The sequence below is a fragment of the Anarhichas minor genome, unplaced genomic scaffold, assembly GCF_050575085.1.
Source record: "Anarhichas minor isolate MPS153535 unplaced genomic scaffold, ASM5057508v1 ptg000071l, whole genome shotgun sequence".
In the NCBI taxonomy this organism is placed as follows: Eukaryota; Metazoa; Chordata; class Actinopteri; order Perciformes; family Anarhichadidae; genus Anarhichas; species Anarhichas minor.
The window spans coordinates 1,325,134-1,342,500 of record NW_027466517.1 but is presented as its reverse complement, the minus strand read 5'-3'; the positions used below and the strand labels follow the sequence as shown (position 1 = coordinate 1,342,500).

The 17,367-nt window shown below is 46.2% G+C and overlaps 1 protein-coding gene across 1 annotated transcript in view; it reads right to left on the bottom strand.

Annotated features, from left to right (window-relative positions):
• Positions 1 to 16,815, bottom strand: part of sned1 (sushi, nidogen and EGF-like domains 1) — a 23,983-nt gene extending 7,168 nt beyond the window's left edge. Inside the window, exons 1-22 of the mRNA XM_076079287.1 lie at positions 16,597 to 16,815; positions 10,039 to 10,326; positions 9,104 to 9,244; positions 8,794 to 8,956; positions 8,571 to 8,696; positions 8,188 to 8,301; positions 7,498 to 7,611; positions 6,811 to 6,924; positions 6,177 to 6,224; positions 5,968 to 6,075; positions 4,477 to 4,569; positions 4,197 to 4,331; positions 3,740 to 3,859; positions 3,323 to 3,439; positions 2,281 to 2,424; positions 1,693 to 1,866; positions 1,445 to 1,558; positions 1,229 to 1,345; positions 1,006 to 1,119; positions 771 to 887; positions 367 to 654; positions 82 to 265 (exon numbers count right to left, since the gene is read on the bottom strand). Of these exons, the coding sequence (XP_075935402.1) occupies positions 82 to 265; positions 367 to 654; positions 771 to 887; positions 1,006 to 1,119; positions 1,229 to 1,345; positions 1,445 to 1,558; positions 1,693 to 1,866; positions 2,281 to 2,424; positions 3,323 to 3,439; positions 3,740 to 3,859; positions 4,197 to 4,331; positions 4,477 to 4,569; positions 5,968 to 6,075; positions 6,177 to 6,224; positions 6,811 to 6,924; positions 7,498 to 7,611; positions 8,188 to 8,301; positions 8,571 to 8,696; positions 8,794 to 8,956; positions 9,104 to 9,244; positions 10,039 to 10,326; positions 16,597 to 16,815 (3,152 nt within the window). The remainder of the gene's footprint in view (positions 1 to 81; positions 266 to 366; positions 655 to 770; positions 888 to 1,005; positions 1,120 to 1,228; positions 1,346 to 1,444; positions 1,559 to 1,692; positions 1,867 to 2,280; positions 2,425 to 3,322; positions 3,440 to 3,739; positions 3,860 to 4,196; positions 4,332 to 4,476; positions 4,570 to 5,967; positions 6,076 to 6,176; positions 6,225 to 6,810; positions 6,925 to 7,497; positions 7,612 to 8,187; positions 8,302 to 8,570; positions 8,697 to 8,793; positions 8,957 to 9,103; positions 9,245 to 10,038; positions 10,327 to 16,596) is intronic.
• Between the last annotated feature and the right edge of the window lie 552 nt (positions 16,816 to 17,367).

Below are 17,367 nucleotides of genomic sequence, written 5' to 3'. Positions count from 1 at the left end.
GGACACACATGATGCTGCAGGTCAGTGCATCACGTTGAACTTCTGGGTTGTCAGTGTTTGTAGCGCAGTGCAGAACCTCACCTGAACGTGTGCTCCGTGGTGCTCGTGTTGAGCACGGCGGTGCGAGCCTCGCCGCCGTCTGAGGGCAACAGAGACACGTGCACCCTGCTGACGGCCGCATGACGAGCCGCCTGAACCAGCCAGCTCAGCCACACCTGAGAGGAGGACACGTTGACCACCTGAAGCTGCTCCACCGGCTCAGGTCCTAGCACAGAAACACACACATGAAAACGCATCCGCACACAGAGGGAAACACTTTCCCAGAAGCCTTTTTCTTACTAATCCGCCATTAAAGAGTGCGCTCACTGGTGCGTATGAGTGCGGTGGCAGGCTGGCTGTTGTCGTTGCTGTTGGTGTTGCGTTTGATGGAGAAGGTGGAGATGTTGTACAGCAGGCCGGGCACCAGGCCTCGCATGACGTGGGAGGACTGCTGCCTCTCCAGCATGTCAGTTTTGGGATTGCTCCAGCCCAGGGGACCGTACGTGACAAGGAACCCACTCATCAGGCTGTGTGAGGGCTCCGGCTCGTCCCAGCGCAGCTCCACCTCGTTCTCTTCCACGCGCAGCACATGGAGACCGGAGGGAGGCAACAGGTCTGGGAACAGTGGCAACCTTACATGTCAAATTCATACATTAAATAATTACAGAGTTGTCTTTGCAATGCAGAGGACGAGCGACAGAGAGCACGGGGGTGGTGTGACTCTCACTGACCTTTCTCACAGTCTTTGCCTGTGTGTCCGACTCTGCAAACACAGTTGTAGTTCCCTCTCTTGTCACTTCTGCAGAGGCCACGGTTTCCACAAGGCTGCAGTACGCACGGGTTCTCCACTTGGGGGTGACAGAGACAAGCAGTTAGCACGGCTCGGTTCACGTCTTTGCACGACTCAGTGCAGGTTGTGTGAATTTTGCTTTTGACAGACTCGTGAGTCGATGCGAAGCCACTTACACATCTGGCACTGGTCCCCAAAGAAGCCGTCTTTGCATGCGCACAAATAATTCCGCCTGTAACCTCGACACACGCCTCCATTTAGACAAGGGTTGGACTCACACCCGTCCTGCTCTGCACACAGATATGTACAGTACAATTTGATAGCTGTCCTGTATAATCTGTACGTAAACAAAATGCACAAGCTTCAAAAGCAATGCAACAGATCGCATGAACATTGTACCTATTTCACAGTTCTGGCCTTTGAAGCCTTGAGAACAATGACACACGTAGGAGCCGGGCCGGTCCTCACATGTCCCCCCGTGCTTGCAGGGTTCCGGCAGGCATCCGTTTATTTCTACTAAGGGAGAAGACACACACATATACACAGGAAGGTCAAGTGTGTGTGCATGCACTGAATTTTTTGCATTAATATTAGACGACTATGATCAGGCTTTACCTGTCTGACAGCGGTTTCCAGTGAAGCCATCATCGCACTCACACTGGTAGGATCCGACCTGGTTCCGACATGTACCGGCATTAAGACAAGGCTGTGACAGGCATCCATTGATCTCTGTAATGATGGGGAATGAAGAAATTAGGACACTTTTGTAATTACTGTTATGTCATCATTAGGACTTTTCTGGGATCATTAAAAGACTGTTTTTGCTCAGAGTGTGTGTCCATGTGCCGGTGTATGTTACACACCCTCACAAATGGGTGGCTGGCTCCAGTCTCCCTGAATGCCACAGATGCTCTGGGTGGCTCTGGGCACAGATATGAAGCCTGAGTGGCATATGTAGACCGCCATGGAGCCTGTTGTTGTTGAGGAGAACTGCACCTCGGCATGCTTCACTTGTGGAGGCAGCCCGCAGCCAAGCGCTGAAATGAATACAAACACGTTGCTAATGTCAGCTCGGCTTGCATCGTGACGCAAGCTCACAAACGCCGGGGCTTAAAGGAGCTCATCCAGGAACATGCTAACAGCAACGGAGGTGTTTTCCATCCAGCCTCTCTGTTTTTATCCTCCTAAAATTATCTCCAGCATGCTGTTGGAGCACGCAGACATGAATCATCGGGGCGTACTTTATATAGGTTGTGTAGCCGCTCTATATCTGTAAATGTGGGGCCTCCAGTGCAGCAACACTGCTAAAATTATCCTCAGATGGACAGCCAGTATCTCTACACTCAACAGCTCAGGATATCCCCTGCCTGTGCCAATCTATTGAAGTCAGTGTTACACAAACTACAGCATCCAGATCTGGACATTATTGTGTGGTGACACAGTCTGCTTACCTGCGGGGGTTTGAACTGAGCTCCTGCTTCTTTCACAGTGCCTGCCGCTGAAGGCCTCTGTGCATTCACATTTGTACTTTCCTATGTAGTGGAAACATGTCCCCCCATTCAGACACGGGCTGGAGGCACAGGGGTCTGGCTTTCCTGCAAGGAAACATACACACTGAGTAATAATAATAAGGACAAGAACAATAAGTAACATGCTTGATAACGATACCAAAGACTAGAACGTCACTCAGAGAGTGTAGACCTCCCATAAGGCCAAACTCCATATCTCACAATGTTAACAAAAGTGAAAAATCATTTTCGTATCCGCCATGTGACCGAAAATTACAATTTAACAAATGACCCCGTTACTAACGAAGGTCTCTGGTCTAAGATCCAAGATGAGGGTATTCCGCCGTTACGAGCCATTAAAAACAGCTACTTCTAAATGAACATCTAAAAAGAAGATCAGATGTTGGACAATAAGATGAAAGGCAGTCGCTGATAGAGGAAGGTGCCACGTTAATGTAAAGTAAAATCACTTTACATTAAGTTCTAAAAGATAAACTTTCTTAAAAACCTCTGAGGGAGCCCAATACAACGACTGTTGCAGTAATCTAAGTGACTTGTAATAAAAGCGCGTGTCATCATTTCAGCATTGCTCTGAGTTACGTTGGCTAATTCTGGTGATGTTCAGAAGATGAAAAAAGGCGTTTTCATGACCTTGGCAAAATATGGCAAAATATGGCAAAGATTGGAGCATAAAGCCACTCCCACATCTGTAACTTGTGTCTCAATCAGTTTCAACAGAACCAAACATTGACTACAGTCTCTGCCTACTTTTGATCCTACAAGTAGAATCTGTTCTGCTCACTTAGTTTTACAAATATGTGACTCATCCAAACACTAATAACAGTATTAAGAGCATTCAAAGCACTGGGGGGGTTTTCTGGCGAATAGATTGCTTTCTGTGCATTTCTACTCAAATGCTTTCAGGAACAAACATTTGTGCACTGAGTACAAAATGTTTTGAATATTACTCGAGGGTGGCACTCACCCACTTCACAGTGTTTTCCAGTGAATCTGTAAGGACACACACATCTGTAGCTCCCTGCCTCTTCCTTACAGGAGCCTCCGTTGCGGCAGGGGCCAGAAGCACAGGTATTGAGTCTAACTGGAGAGAGACAGGGAGAAGGGAATCCTTGAAGCAGAGACCGGCTTTCAATCACGAAAAAAATAAATCACTTCCAGCACATTGCAATTCAAGTCATAATTCAGGAAAAAATAGGTCATAACTCAAATTATCATAAGCCTTTCGGCGCTTTGATATTTCAAGCAACATTACGAGTAATGGCATGTTTCCTGGTGCATTAAAAGCTGGGTTTGAGCCTGAGTAGTAAAAGAAGGATGTTTTGACAAAGGCACTTCGTAAGTTCATGTGAAGTTATTCTTTTATTTACATCAATAATGCTACCTTTTTCACAGTGCTTCCCCAAGTATCCGTATTTGCATTCGCAGGTGTAGCCTCCGTCCCGCTCGTAGCAGTAGCCCCCATTCAGACACGGAGAGGAGTCGCAGACCGATCGGGGCTGTACTGAAAAACACACACCGAGACTTGACTGTGTTCCATTGCACTGAGAAACCTCGTTAAATGTATTCGAGCATGTGGGCTTGGTTGGAACCCCCCCCCCCCCCCCCCCCTCCCCCCCATAGATAATTTGTCAATTTATGATTGGAGCAAATGCAAAATCACTCTGAAATGTTCCTGCACATCGTAAATGCAAACTGAAAATGTGACCATTCCCTCTGAAATAGAAAGTGACACATGTAGAGACCAGTGTGTTTAACAATGTGTTTGTCGCCGTAGAAACCAGCTGCTCACGCAGTGACGCATAGCTGCGAAGTGCCGTGTTGTTTGGTCGGTGCCTTACCATAGGGGTAGAAGTCCTTGTGGTCCAGCTCTGCTGCACTAGTCTGACATGTGCACAGGTAGGTCCCTCCGTACTCCAAGCAAGGACCGCCATCAGGGCACGGCCTGCTGTTACTGCATGGCGTCTGGGTTACTTCTGAGAGGAAGGCATTGTGAATGGCGGGTTCGCAATTTCTGGTTTGAGACATTTGTGATCTTACAGCGACCCACGTTTCTTTTTCTTTCAACATTAATCCAAGCTCTTGTAAGACACCTGATAGGATTATACGTATCATACTCACCAAACTGACAGTAGAGTCCTGTGTAGCCTGAAGGGCATTCACAAGTCCCATTGATGTCCACACAGACACCCCCATTCTGGCAAAGACATTCCTCTGCAGACACAGGAAGAGCGAGAGAGAGAGAGGGAGAGGGAGAGAGAGAGAGAGAGAGAGAGAGGGAGAGAGAGAGAGAGAGGGAGGCTCAAAGCTGGAAAGTTTGCTCAAGCTACTTGAAAGCAAGTATGATGTTAAGTTTTCAGTATTGGCCTACGCGTAAACACAGGCGGAGGGTATAAAGTTCAACATGTGTAACATATGCGGAGCATCTTTCATCTGCTATACTGTAAACCATGCATTGATTCGCTGTCATTTCTCTTCCCCTAATCTTCTCCAACAAAGTGCACGGGACCAGACGATTACCAGTCAGCGTGCTGCACATCCGCTCCGTACAAATTGGAAGAATGTTTTTTATTTTCCTCTCCTTCCTAATTGCAGCAGCGGATCAAAGGACGTGGCCGTATCGCAGCAGAAGGAAGGCTTCCCCTTTGAAGTCCCGGCTGCTCGGTGGAGGGTATTATTTTTCTGATGATATGGAGCATATTTTGTGACCAGAACGCACGGCCCCCGAGGGCAATTAATGGATTGTTAATTTACAAGAGCCACTTTCATTGGCCACCTGTGCGGCCCGGGCCCTTTGATCTGGGAGCCCTGATTAGGCACTTCTGAGTCCCACTACTTTCTCTTCCTTGGAGGATCGTGCTCCTTTTTCCACTGTGCCGTCCAAGTGAGCCAGGCAGGAAAGTATTTGGGAGATTTAAGAGAGCCTACATAAGCACTGAGAGATATTTCAGCTCAAGGGTGAGAAGTAGCATGCATTTGCAATAGCTCAATTACTATTAAAAAGCTTTTGGTGGAGAAGAAAAAAAAACACTGCTATCAGAGGGTGACACTAACCTCTCATGGGAGCCAGAATTAGCTTTAAATGGCTCACTAGCTATTTGCTAAAACAAATATGCAGACATCAAACGTAATATGAAGTGACTTAATAAGCATGTATGAAAGGAAGGTATGAAGCATTAGCTGAGGATGATAGCGTTTTACATATTTTGTGCCCTACGGTTATGCAAGCAGCAGCTGTGTGCTTGAAACCATGGTGTGGTGCGATGGCCGACTTCCAGAGGAGCCAGTAGCGGTGTGGAAGCATGCATATTTCAACAGCTCTGTCTGAAGAAATGACCTGAATACCAAAGAGCGGCTTTGACTCATAAACAGGCCTTTTTAAGTCTAGACAAAGCACTTCCTCTTGTTGGTAAACTAATAAAATGCGCTGTAAAACAATTATTCACAACATCAAGCGACTGGTTCCCGTAGTAAACTGGGCGAGGCCGTGACAGTTTTGATAATTACAATAATCCATCATCACAGCAGCAGAGCTCCAAATTCCTGTGGGATAGCACAGCTCCTCTTTAAAACCTGCTCCCTACCTGCCCAGCTGCCAAAAGTGCACAATACCTTCACACTCGTCACCATAGAAGCCTGGAGCACACGTGCAGTTGTAAGCTCCCGAGCCGGCGTCTTCACAATTCCGGTGCTTCGTGCAGTCGTCCTCCTCACACGCGGCTGCATATGGGGAAATGCATGACAGGCGGTGTAATAATCAAACTGCACAGGAATAAAAAAATTAATAAAACTGGCAGAGCTTAAGCTGTACGTGCTTTTACCTGTTTGGTTTTCCACCTCGGTTGAATTGACCTGCAGCACCACCAACTCTGAGAGAGGAAGATAACGTGCTTTAAAGGGTTAAAGGGTCACTTACCTCTGGTGGTATTTAGCAAAATAGGTTTATTTGCCCAGGTTAGGAGACACCCGTCTCTCAGATATATACTGCCTCCAAAAACCATGGATGTAAACGGAATCACGGCATTGAAAATCTTAAATCTAAGAAAATGTGTCCCTGTTGCTCTGATCAAGCTATATAAATTACTTTTAACACTTTATTTTTTTCCAAAAGAAATAGTCCCTGTGGAAGCTGTACACAGTGAAATTCCATTCACCTCCATTGTATTGGAGTGGCAGCAGATATCAGACAGATATCTCAAAACCTGAGCAAATAAACCCAAAACTATCTGCAAGACTAGATATCTCCAACTAGAAGCAAGTGAGAAAGATGCGATACAGTGCATGAGAAATATAGAACATAAGTGTAATAATAACAGCCTGACTGATCATTCTGCAATATTATCTCATCACAAATATATTGGTATATGGGTAGCAAGAAATTACATCAAAGAAAAGAAAGTAATGTTTGTGGTAAATTTGAACCAATGTCACCATTAGATAGTGAATTCAAGTCACCTGTCTCGCAGAGCGCTCCGGTGAAGGCGGCGGGACAAATACAGGTGAAGTTGGCCACCTGATCGACGCACTCTCCTCTGTTGAGACAGGGCTGGGACTCGCATTCGTTGATGTCTGGAGGGTGCACAAAAGCCAGCGAATCAGACGAGAGAAGTTTATCCGCCGTTGATTCTGTTTCATATTAAGAATTTTCACATGGAAAGGCAAGATGTGGTTGTCTAAGTCAAGACATTGAGCCGGATTGAGAGCAATGAACTTCCCTCCTGAAAGCAGAGGGTTTCATTGACCAGGTGTCTGGCATTAGGAGTAATCCCGTCTCATGTAGATACAAGGATTCATGAACTGTGCAGGGCCTGATAATTCAATTCCCCACTGGGTTCAAGTTTCATCAACAATCAATCACAAGAGGAAGCAGATTAGTTAATGTCTTTTTGGAAAACCAACCTGGCTTCAGTGAACTTTCTCACTGTGGTTCACTGCCACGTTGTGTGACCCGAGGGAAAAAAAGAGTTGTTTGCGAATGAATTCAACCTTAACTTCAACTTGGACCTATTTTTTTAGATAGACTGGGGAACTCTTTGGACAAACTGCCAGAATGACTGAGTTTGATGTAGAAAGCAGCAGAAAATATTTCCTCCGGAAGGAGATGCCTACTTTTCCTCCAGACTGTGAAAAAGCCCTGCTCACCTGTCTCACACAGGACACCAGTGTAACCCGGTTCACACACACAGGTGAAACTGCCAGTGCCTTGAACACACAGCGCGTTGTTGAGGCACGGTCTGTCTTTGCACTCGTCAATGTCTGTAACACACACACACAGGGACAGAGAGACACGCTCATGGAATATTTACTCAGCTGATTAATATATCCGCCACACTGCTCCACTCACTCTGCAAGTATGTGCTGCTGGCTGTGAAAGGTATCAGAAGAGGTTTGATACATCTCCACAGGCTGGACTGTGGGAATAGGCACAGGAGCTCCAGAGAGGCTGGACCAAGATATTGTCAAATACTTCATCTAAAATACTTTTTTGTGTGTGTGTGTGTGTGTGTGTGTGTGTGGAAACTGCTTAATGAGGCACAAAATACCTTAATTAATCAGAGTTTTTTCTTTCAGCCTATATTTAGTGCATGCACAGGGTCAGAGAAGAAGTGTGGAATTTTTTGATGAACGGTAAAAGTGTCAGGCCAACTTGTTCTGGGGTATTTGACTATTGTGTAAAATGATATAAACTGTATGTGGGTTTGTTGTACATGCTGTGACTTCAAATATGAGAAATGTTCATGTAATTCTACAGAAGGTATTCTAGAAAAAAGGAATACAAAATGCAATTGTAACCGCAGTATATGCCAGCATTAAGGGGAGTGTGTTTTGTACCTGTTTCACACTGAATCCCAGTGTATCCAGGTGGACAGTGACATAAGAAACTATTAATCTGGTCTTCACAAGTCCCTCCGTTCTGGCAAGGACTTGAGGCACACTCATTGACATCTACAGAGACAGGAAGGAAAACAAAGGATGTTGTGTGACTCTATTCATTAGACGAAAACCAAAGGTCAGTTAGGTTATGTCAGAGGAGAATGCAACGGATTTGCATGAAGCTGATACAGGTATGAAGGAAATTTCTTCTGGCACGTCAGGTGAATCCTAGTCTTTTTTTTCACAACTTGACATTGTTTTTCCTGGCTGATCTCAGGTAGACAGTTATTCATTCACAGCGTGCCGTGTGTTTCGAGCCCAACGGAGCAACCGTAACTCACCGATCTGGCACCGCCGGCCGGTGAAGCCGGCCAAGCAGGAGCAGGTGAAGGAGGGGTTGCCTGTGATGCAGTCGTCGATGCACTGTCCTCCGTTCAGACACGGTCGCAGGTGTGGGCACACTGAAGCTGGAGAGAGAGAGAGAGAGAGAGAGGTCAAGGTAACAGGAATCCTTGAAGTAGCAAACGTTTTATGAAGGACTAATCTCTAAGAAGCAGGTCTTACCGGAATCATTGCAGCCACCCACTTCCACATTCGCATCGTCTATACGGAAGACCCATTTGCCCGGGTAGCCCACGTTGGTGGTTCCCTCAACGTTCACCACGTCAGCCGTGCGCGAGCCGGGGATGTTGAAATAGCGCTTTCCATCGCCGGCGTTGAAACCTGCCTGGAAAGAGAGTAACAAAGAAATGGCTGAATCAGAGTTCAGACACCTGAAAAGTTTAGTTTGCATCTTCACAGCAAGCAGGTCATACTGTACACATCACATTTTGAACTGTTAAGATGAGCAAAAAACAAACAAACGTGATCTTACCTGCGCTGCAATCCCACCCAGCCCAGCCAGGTTTCCTCCACTGCTGGCATGCATGCCCGTGGTCCAAGTGATGTTATTGTACTGGAATATCGTGAAGGAAAGCTCTCTATCGGTAATAAGCACCACTTGGAAAGTATTTACCTGCGTAGAGAGGAACAGACTCGGTTAAACCATTTCCTGATTTCCACGAACTTCGGTAATAATGCATGCATCCGACAGACTGCTCATGTTAACGGCACAGATTCCTAAACCTCAGACAGGCTAGAGACATAATAGACTCATCTGGGCCTGTTGTTGAGGGAGATGGCGAGAAATTCACAATTACAAATTGTATTTCCTGGGACTTTGAGATGATCTAGGCCAGTGGCTCCAAGTAGTTCATCCCTATCAGATGAGCTTGAGTCCATAACACCACCCGCCATGTTCCACATGTGTTGATTCACATGCAATCTTACTACTACCATTTGAAGTGGCAGAGGCCGGATCTTTCAGCCATTTAATCAGTACTTTTAGCATTTCAACTTCTCTGATAGCTTGTGAACTAGTTTTCATTCACTCTCAGTGGCAACACGTGGTGTCCTGGTGTTACAACTGACTCAGTGTATGGTGCAGTCAGCCTATTGTAGCTGGATATTTATTATATATGTCACACCAATTAGGACGATTTTCTTTGGGGACGGTTATTTTACTCCTAAAACACAAATAAATCAACTTTTCTTTGTTTTTAATCAAATCAAATCTTTTTTCTCAAGCTAATTGAGATACTCCACAATCTTTCCACATACCCTTTGGCAACTGCAGAAGTACCCCCTGAGGTTCAAGTACCCCTGCTTGGGAATCACTGATCTAGATACTTCAAACTTCCACAGAGGATCAGAGCTGCTGAAGCAGTAACAACATGCTGGAGAGCTGTAAAGTTAAGAGTGAGTTTATACCGGTGTGAGGGAGTTGCCTCCGAAGAAAGTAACTTGGTGCCACGTGGCGATGAGGACCCACGTTGCGTTGAAGTTGGGGAACTCTGAGAAGTATGCCTTGACATCGCCCGAGGCCCTCCTCAGGGTGGAGGAATCCCGGCTCTCTCTGTAGAAGACCCTCCCTGCTCGACGGTTGTCCACATCAGCCCAGAACGGGGCCACGACCCTCCTGTCCCCGGCGATCGGAAAAGCCACAGGTGTGAACTGAGACACCTCCCTCAGGAAAGACACGAGGCCATTGTTGTTAACCTGAGGAGAAGAGAGTCACGGTCAGAGCGTGTCAATGGGACGAATCACACAGTTATATAATTTACTCCACGTGTCAGATGAAGCCACTGTGACTTGTTTGTATGGTTAGGCATGTGTAGAGTGGAAGTGCTGAGGAGAAGAGGGCGGAGGTGGACGACCGGAGGTGTTCTGACCTCGCGGGGCAAACAGCAGCGACCGCTACCGTAATGGCTGTTTGCACTTCCCATGTAGCAAACAGACGCTACCTTTATTCTGTGAAATAACAGCAGCTGAGAAAACCAAGTTTCTGCTGCTCACGCACCCGCAAAGTCATCACGCCGAGGAAGACGTCCATGGCCTTTAAATCCACAGGTGTCTGCCAACGGCAAAGTAACCAAACACGTGAGCCCATGCTGCCCTTCGTCCACATGTCTCCTCTGTGAGAAATGCACAGTCAGCACGGCAGCTATATACCGAAGCATGGAGAAAAATCAACCTCTTAAAAGACCAACTTTAACAGCTCAGTGATTGGTGCAGCGCTGAAGCAATTTGGCAAATGACTGATTAGTCGATCCACAGAAATTAAACCAACAACCACTGTCACTCTCAAAGGTGGGTGTTATAGATTATAAAATAGATTTATAATGAAAATATTAGTTAGTTGCTCTCATAGATTGGTTTTTATACATTTTTGGCAGACTGTTGTTACTCTTAAAGCTGCATTAATTGACTTTTTAGCCACTTGAGGGCAGCAGAACAAGCTGTAAACCCAACATTGATATACTGTATCACCACTAGAGTTATATGGCGAACATGTCTGCAAACTGATGCCTATCAACCCATCCAGCAGAGAGAAAACATTAGCATTCATTTAGAGATGGGTTTCTCTCCACATAGCAAAAGTAAGCCCAATATTCATTCTCCTTTTAAATCGGATTTGGTCTCCAACAACTCCAGGGGAAAATATCTGACTGCTAAATGAAGCACAATGTCCACCAGCTAGTTGTTAGTCATCGTTTGGTGTTGGGCAGATTGTATACAGTTGGTTGATCAGAGGTTTCTTTGGGCTGAAGCTGGAAACAAGTGTGATAGAAGTGGTGAGATTGAACCAAAACGGAGATGTTACAGGCTGTAAAACACAAAAGGAGGAGCTTAAACATGCTCTAAAAACTAACGAAGTTAGGTGATGATTATTTGTGGGCATTACTACAAGCAACCGCTTAAACATACAAAAAGAAATCCATTTTTAATATAAAAATATTGAATGGTACAGCTTCAAGCTGGAAAAAGGGATTACAATGTGCGATGGAGCAACAATAAGGATTGCAAGCGTAAAGCCACAGAACCAAGACAATAAATGTGACAAATGTTCATGTTTTGCTCGAGGGTTCACTGCCGTGGTGCAAGGTAAAAGACGTACTGTGAGCTGTGGGAAAAGGTACCGCTTATTGATATGAGGAAGATCTGGTGTACAGGAAGTAAATGAGGTGTGTTTCAGGCGGGGTGGAGGATATTTAGGGGAGAAAGTCTCTCGAAGAGAAGAAATATTAAGAGATTTCTGTGATTCTAAAACTGCACATGGCAGTTTGGTAAATGGTCATTTCAATGATAGATTATGAAGTAGCATTTAGCAGTGAAGCATACATGGAGAGAGTCCTTATATCACAAACATGAGGGGATGTGTGACCAGCCACTGCACTACACTTTGAACATCCTAAGACACAAGCCTTTAGACCTGAGTGGAGAGGAAAGTTTTACAGGCTGAAAGGTTGAACTCTACATGACAGGCCTTCTTTCATTTATATATTACTTCTGGATACTATCAACAAGGGGAGATTCCCCCCCCCCCCCCCCCCCATGGCACCTTTCTGTTTCTTCTAATCGCTGGCGTGAACTTTGCCTCTCCACGCTCAAGCCGAGTGGCACGTGACAGCGACAACGCAGCATCGGAAGGCTCGCCTTCGCTCCCCGCATGTATGAAAACAATAATTTAAAGGACCTTGCTGTAAAAACAGCAGAGGAAGTTTTGTTTGGCACGGCACAGGGGCTCAGTTAATTGCCCGACCACAGTCTTCCCCTCAGCATCAGCATGATGTGGTGAGAACGGGGCTGATGTAGGGGGAAGAAAAAAAAAAAATCGGACCGACTTGCAGGGGCAGGGCCCAGGGGTCAGCCAGAGCGCCATTTGATACCGGGAGAAAAACAGGAGAGAGGGCAGAGGGCTGGATGAATGATAGGATGTACATGAACTACAAACCTCCCACACCCACATACCCACTAATGAGAGACCTGTGGTGGCAGCGGTCTGGAAGTCACCCATCTCACAGCAAAATTAGGGGAGGAAATCATGCTGAACACCAAGTAGAGTTTACACCTCAACGCTGGAATATGTTTAATCGCCTAATCCAATCTGTAGTAGCATCTGGAACTGTTTAAACAAGTGTATTTCTTACTTGTTCATATTTTCTCGGGGACTACTTTGACATGGCAATGACCTGAGAGGAATTTAAAACAGAACTCAGAACCTTTCTTTCTTTGCATCGTATCACATACTTTTATTCTTCTCATCCAGTGAAGGGTGGGTATGCATCACACTCATGTGAGAGTGTGAATGGGTTCAGAGCTGCCTTGTGTTATGTTGTAACATGACCAAGGTCAGAGAGAGGTGCGATTAGTCAACCCCCCCCCCCCCGTATTTCTTCCTCTCACTCTCAATGGTGCCACTCCACACTACGACTCCCCTGTTATTTTTTTTGGGACATCTTCTGCCGGATATATCTGGGATTTTGCTTGGGTGGTTTTCTTTAGGGCCAAGCATTTTATGGACACAAATAAACTTTCATCTGGCATAAGTCAAGCCAAAGCAAACCCCCTGAATGAAGAAGGTGCCCGTGGATCAGCGCAGGAAAACATTCGTTTTCCCTGTCAAATACGGAGGTTTCACAGTTACAAGCTTGTGCAATTATTTGACGAGACCGAAGGAAGTGATTACATTATGTGCCCTGGGCCTGTCTCCTTATAGCCACGGATCAACGTGTTCTCCAAAGAGTTTACATGGAGGCAATAAATCCTCACTGGAACAGTGTGGAGGGACTCCAATACAACTTCCATGGTGCAAGTGATGTGGAGGTTTGGTGTAGTGATAATGTATTCAACTATAATTATAATTTGCAAAGCACATGGTTTAGAATTACAGAGGAAAAATACTTCCATCAAGTGATTTTACGTTAAGAAAGTTGGATTTTAATTTTGTGATCAGTTTTTAAAAAAAAAGTTACAAATATTGTTTACTTTTGAAAAGCCTAGAAAGAAAGGTAAGTGATGCACAAAGAAACCATAAACATGACTTCTAATGATTGTATCTGGATGCATTTAATAAAGTTTTGGCCTTAAAGTCTGAATCGAATAGCTTGATATTTTGGGAAATACTCATATTTGTGATCTTGCCGATAGTCATATGAGAACATGCACGAGACTATTTCTTGGCTGGAAGACTTCCTGGAGTCTTGTCATCACTGCGAGCTTACAGGGAAACCAGCAGAGACTCCAGGAAGTCACTGCGCCCGGGCCAAGAAATAGTCTGGTCCACAAACCGTCCCGTAAAACCACAACTTGTTGTTTTTACGCAAACAAGCTTGCGGCGTTTGTGCTCAGCTAAGCTAACCATCTCCCGGCTGCAGCTTCATAGTTAACAGACAGACATGAGAGTGGCGTCAATCCCCTCACCTAACTCTCCACAAGAAAGCTGCTCCTTTGAAGTGCATCGCTGACTTTAAGACTTTACGGCATTTTAAAGTACGTGCAGACATATCTCGTCTCGGGGACGAAGCGTTTCTAACATCACTCAGCCACGTCTCTCATCCCACACATGCATATAAAAAGCACCCATGCAGAGTACAAAGAATAAGAAGTTGATGCGCACATCTTTGGGCCATACATAGTGGTGAGTGAAAGTGAGTGAATGAAAAAGGCTCAAACTGAAGTGTTGAAGCTCTTTTGAAGAGCAGATGAGCACTAGCAGATGTGCAATCTGTGAAGAGTGCAGTTTCACTTTAGCACGTTCTTGGCAGGATCTTTTTCAAAAATGTATTTGAATTTGGTTTAAATGTAGTTTATTTCTAAATACATATTCTTGCACATTTGAATACTAACAAATGACACATTTGGGGATACAAACACACACAGCGAGCTCACAGGTTTCCATCTGTCCGTGAGTTTATGTATCTACAGTAAATACCTTTGATCGTAACTATCTATTGTCACATCTGCTTTTAAACTCGTGTTCCTTCTTCTCTGACCGTGGACATCCTCCTTCATGTTCTTTACACTGGCCGTCCGTAAGAGGAGTGAACCCGCGAACTGCATTGTTTAGGAGCTCCGAAGACGCTTTGCAGATACATCTGTGTTCTGTTAAAGTGATTGGTCATTTCTCTGATAAAGCAGCTGGACAGTTCCAGGGGGAAGACCCCTGCCATGTTATCTGAGGCGTGGGAGGAGGGGAGGGGGACCTGGAGGAGGAGAGATCCCAGCAACATGTGAAAACTCCCAGACACAAACCATAACAGAGGGACAGCCTGGTTACCAGCAGGCACAAGTGGGACTGGGGCAGGGGGGGGGGGGGACCCATGTTTGTACAGGCATTTGTAGCGTCTGTTGATATGACTTCTGTGACCAAAAGTCACTTGGCTGTGGCAGTCTTTAAATCCACTACTGTTTATCTCGATCAGAACTGCTAAAAAGAAGATGTCTTCCAGAAGGGACAAAGACTGATAGTTGAGGGTTTAAAGGGATCTGCTGTGAGGGGTTTCACGGTATGTGTCCTGATGAACAGAATCAGTTATGACAATAAAACAAGGCAGCAGCCACAGACCGTCTAAATTCAGTTTGGTTCTCCGGCTTCCATGCGGCGGTAGCCCAGAGGCTTGGAACAAACTCCTGGGAGAGAAACTCCTCACACAAATGTAGGCCCCCCCCCCCCCTCTCACTAAAATATTAACTGTTCAAAGCAGGTCTCTGGTGGCAGGGATCACCATGTGGTCCGCGCGCTTTACAGCAGATGTTTAATGAATTCAGGTGAGGCATTTCAAATGAGCGTGACTGTAATTTCAAGTGCCTGTCACAATCTGTTACGCCTTGCGTGACTACAGAATTGCAGCCCAATGAGATGCAGGGCGAGCCACAGGATATCAGATCACATCTAACGCGCCGCATTTCGGAGTGGAGTTCTCTGATTTTTATCTCTACATAATAAGATGATAGTTCAATCGAAGATTAACGAGCCAAGCAACCAGTTACTTGTCTTATCTTGTCTAATTTGACACCGGAGTTCATTGCAAAAACTGGGAAGAACATACAATGTGAATGCAACTGGGATATACAGGAGCTCCAGACCACTGACACACTGCCGCTGTCCGTGCATGGCGTGTGGGTGCATGAGAGTTTTAAAAATGTCTTCATTGGGAGACTGACCTCACCCCCTTTGGCGCAGACGCTTAGATTAGAAAGATGACCTTTGACCTTGCCCATTGTTGCCATGGTTCCTCGGGCTCCCCTGCCCATGGTTTGAAGGGGGGGAGGAGGGGAACGAACACGGGTGCATAAACCACAACAGGTGGTGTTGATTTAAGGGAGTTCTGCCTTTCCATGCGCTGGAACCGAACCCAATAGATGACAAAAGACAGATCAAAGTGTGTTTCACTGTGGTGCGCGAGAATCCTTGTCAAACCATTCAGCTTCCTCCCGTGAGCGCAGTTTCTCTCTCTCTCCGGCGTGCACATTTCCCCCCACAACTCTCTCTGAAAACTGCTCACAGATGCTCCGCGCCAGCAGTAAGAACACAAACTGTCATTTCCTTTAACAGCTCATTGTGGACCTACTAGAACAGGGCTCGCCACTGTTCTGCTAATAGTTTCTCTCTCGCACTCTCCCTCGGTGCACTTGAGAGTGCGAGGAAGGCAGATGTAAAGTGAAGAGAATGTCATCGAGGATTATGATTCCGCCCGTGGGTGGGGGGGTAAACACGATATTCTACCAATGAGGTTACACACCAGAGCTTGTGAGCGCACACAAACATACAAACTCTCAAAGGGCGCTGCGATGTAGTATTTGGCTGCGTGCCAAATCTCCTATCCCTGAGGCTCTTATACAATCCACACCATGTCAGTTTCAATTGCCAACTGCAAAGTGCATGCACACACATAACTGTACACGCTGAAATATGAAGACATAAACACACACACACACACACACACACATATATACATCAGTAAAAACACAGTGCTCTGTACTCACGTAGAGTCCCGTGTGCTTGTCTCCAAAGAAGGGGAAAGCAACGGAGATCTGCACGAGCCTGGAGCCTCCGTCGTCCTGAGAGTTGGTCTGGGAGTCCCCCATGTCCTGGCCAAAGGGGTAGAAGTCCTCCAGGGGCACGGCGGGTTCCACTCCAGGCAGCAGGTTCAGGGAGAGCAGCGTGCAGAAGCAGGGCAGCAGGGCTCGCAGCACCAACACCATGGCCTCAGCCACCCAGGGATGGAGCTGACAGCGGGCACCGCGGTGGGGAGGGAGGAGCACGCACACCTGAGGCAACAAGAGCACAGCAGAACAGGACAAGAGCGTACGTTCCTCCTTCTCAACCACAGCAGTCTGAATCCTCCCCTGACTGCTCTCTGGCTCTGCCTCTCACTCCCCTCTCTTGTCCTTTAGTAGGGAACGTGGCTTCTTGTGTGAGACGGGGGAATACTGTAGATTCCTTGCATTCTGCTTGCTGCTGGATACTGCATGAGCTACACTCCGTCTCACTGAAATGAAACGAGGGAAGGAATGAAAGAGGGGGAGCAGCGTGATTCAGCTGAGATGTGTTTTTTTTTTTTTTTTTTAACAATCCAGCGATTTGGTCCCTGATGGTCAGCTTAGAAATATCCTCAATAAAAGCTCTATTCTGCCTGCCAAAGGAGTTCTTTCAGTTTTTGGCCCCACCTCCCCCACAGGGATTCACTACCTTGCATAATTAGCTCCTTCCAGCCAATAGCAGAAAAGAGGCCGGTAACTGGATAACCACTGGGC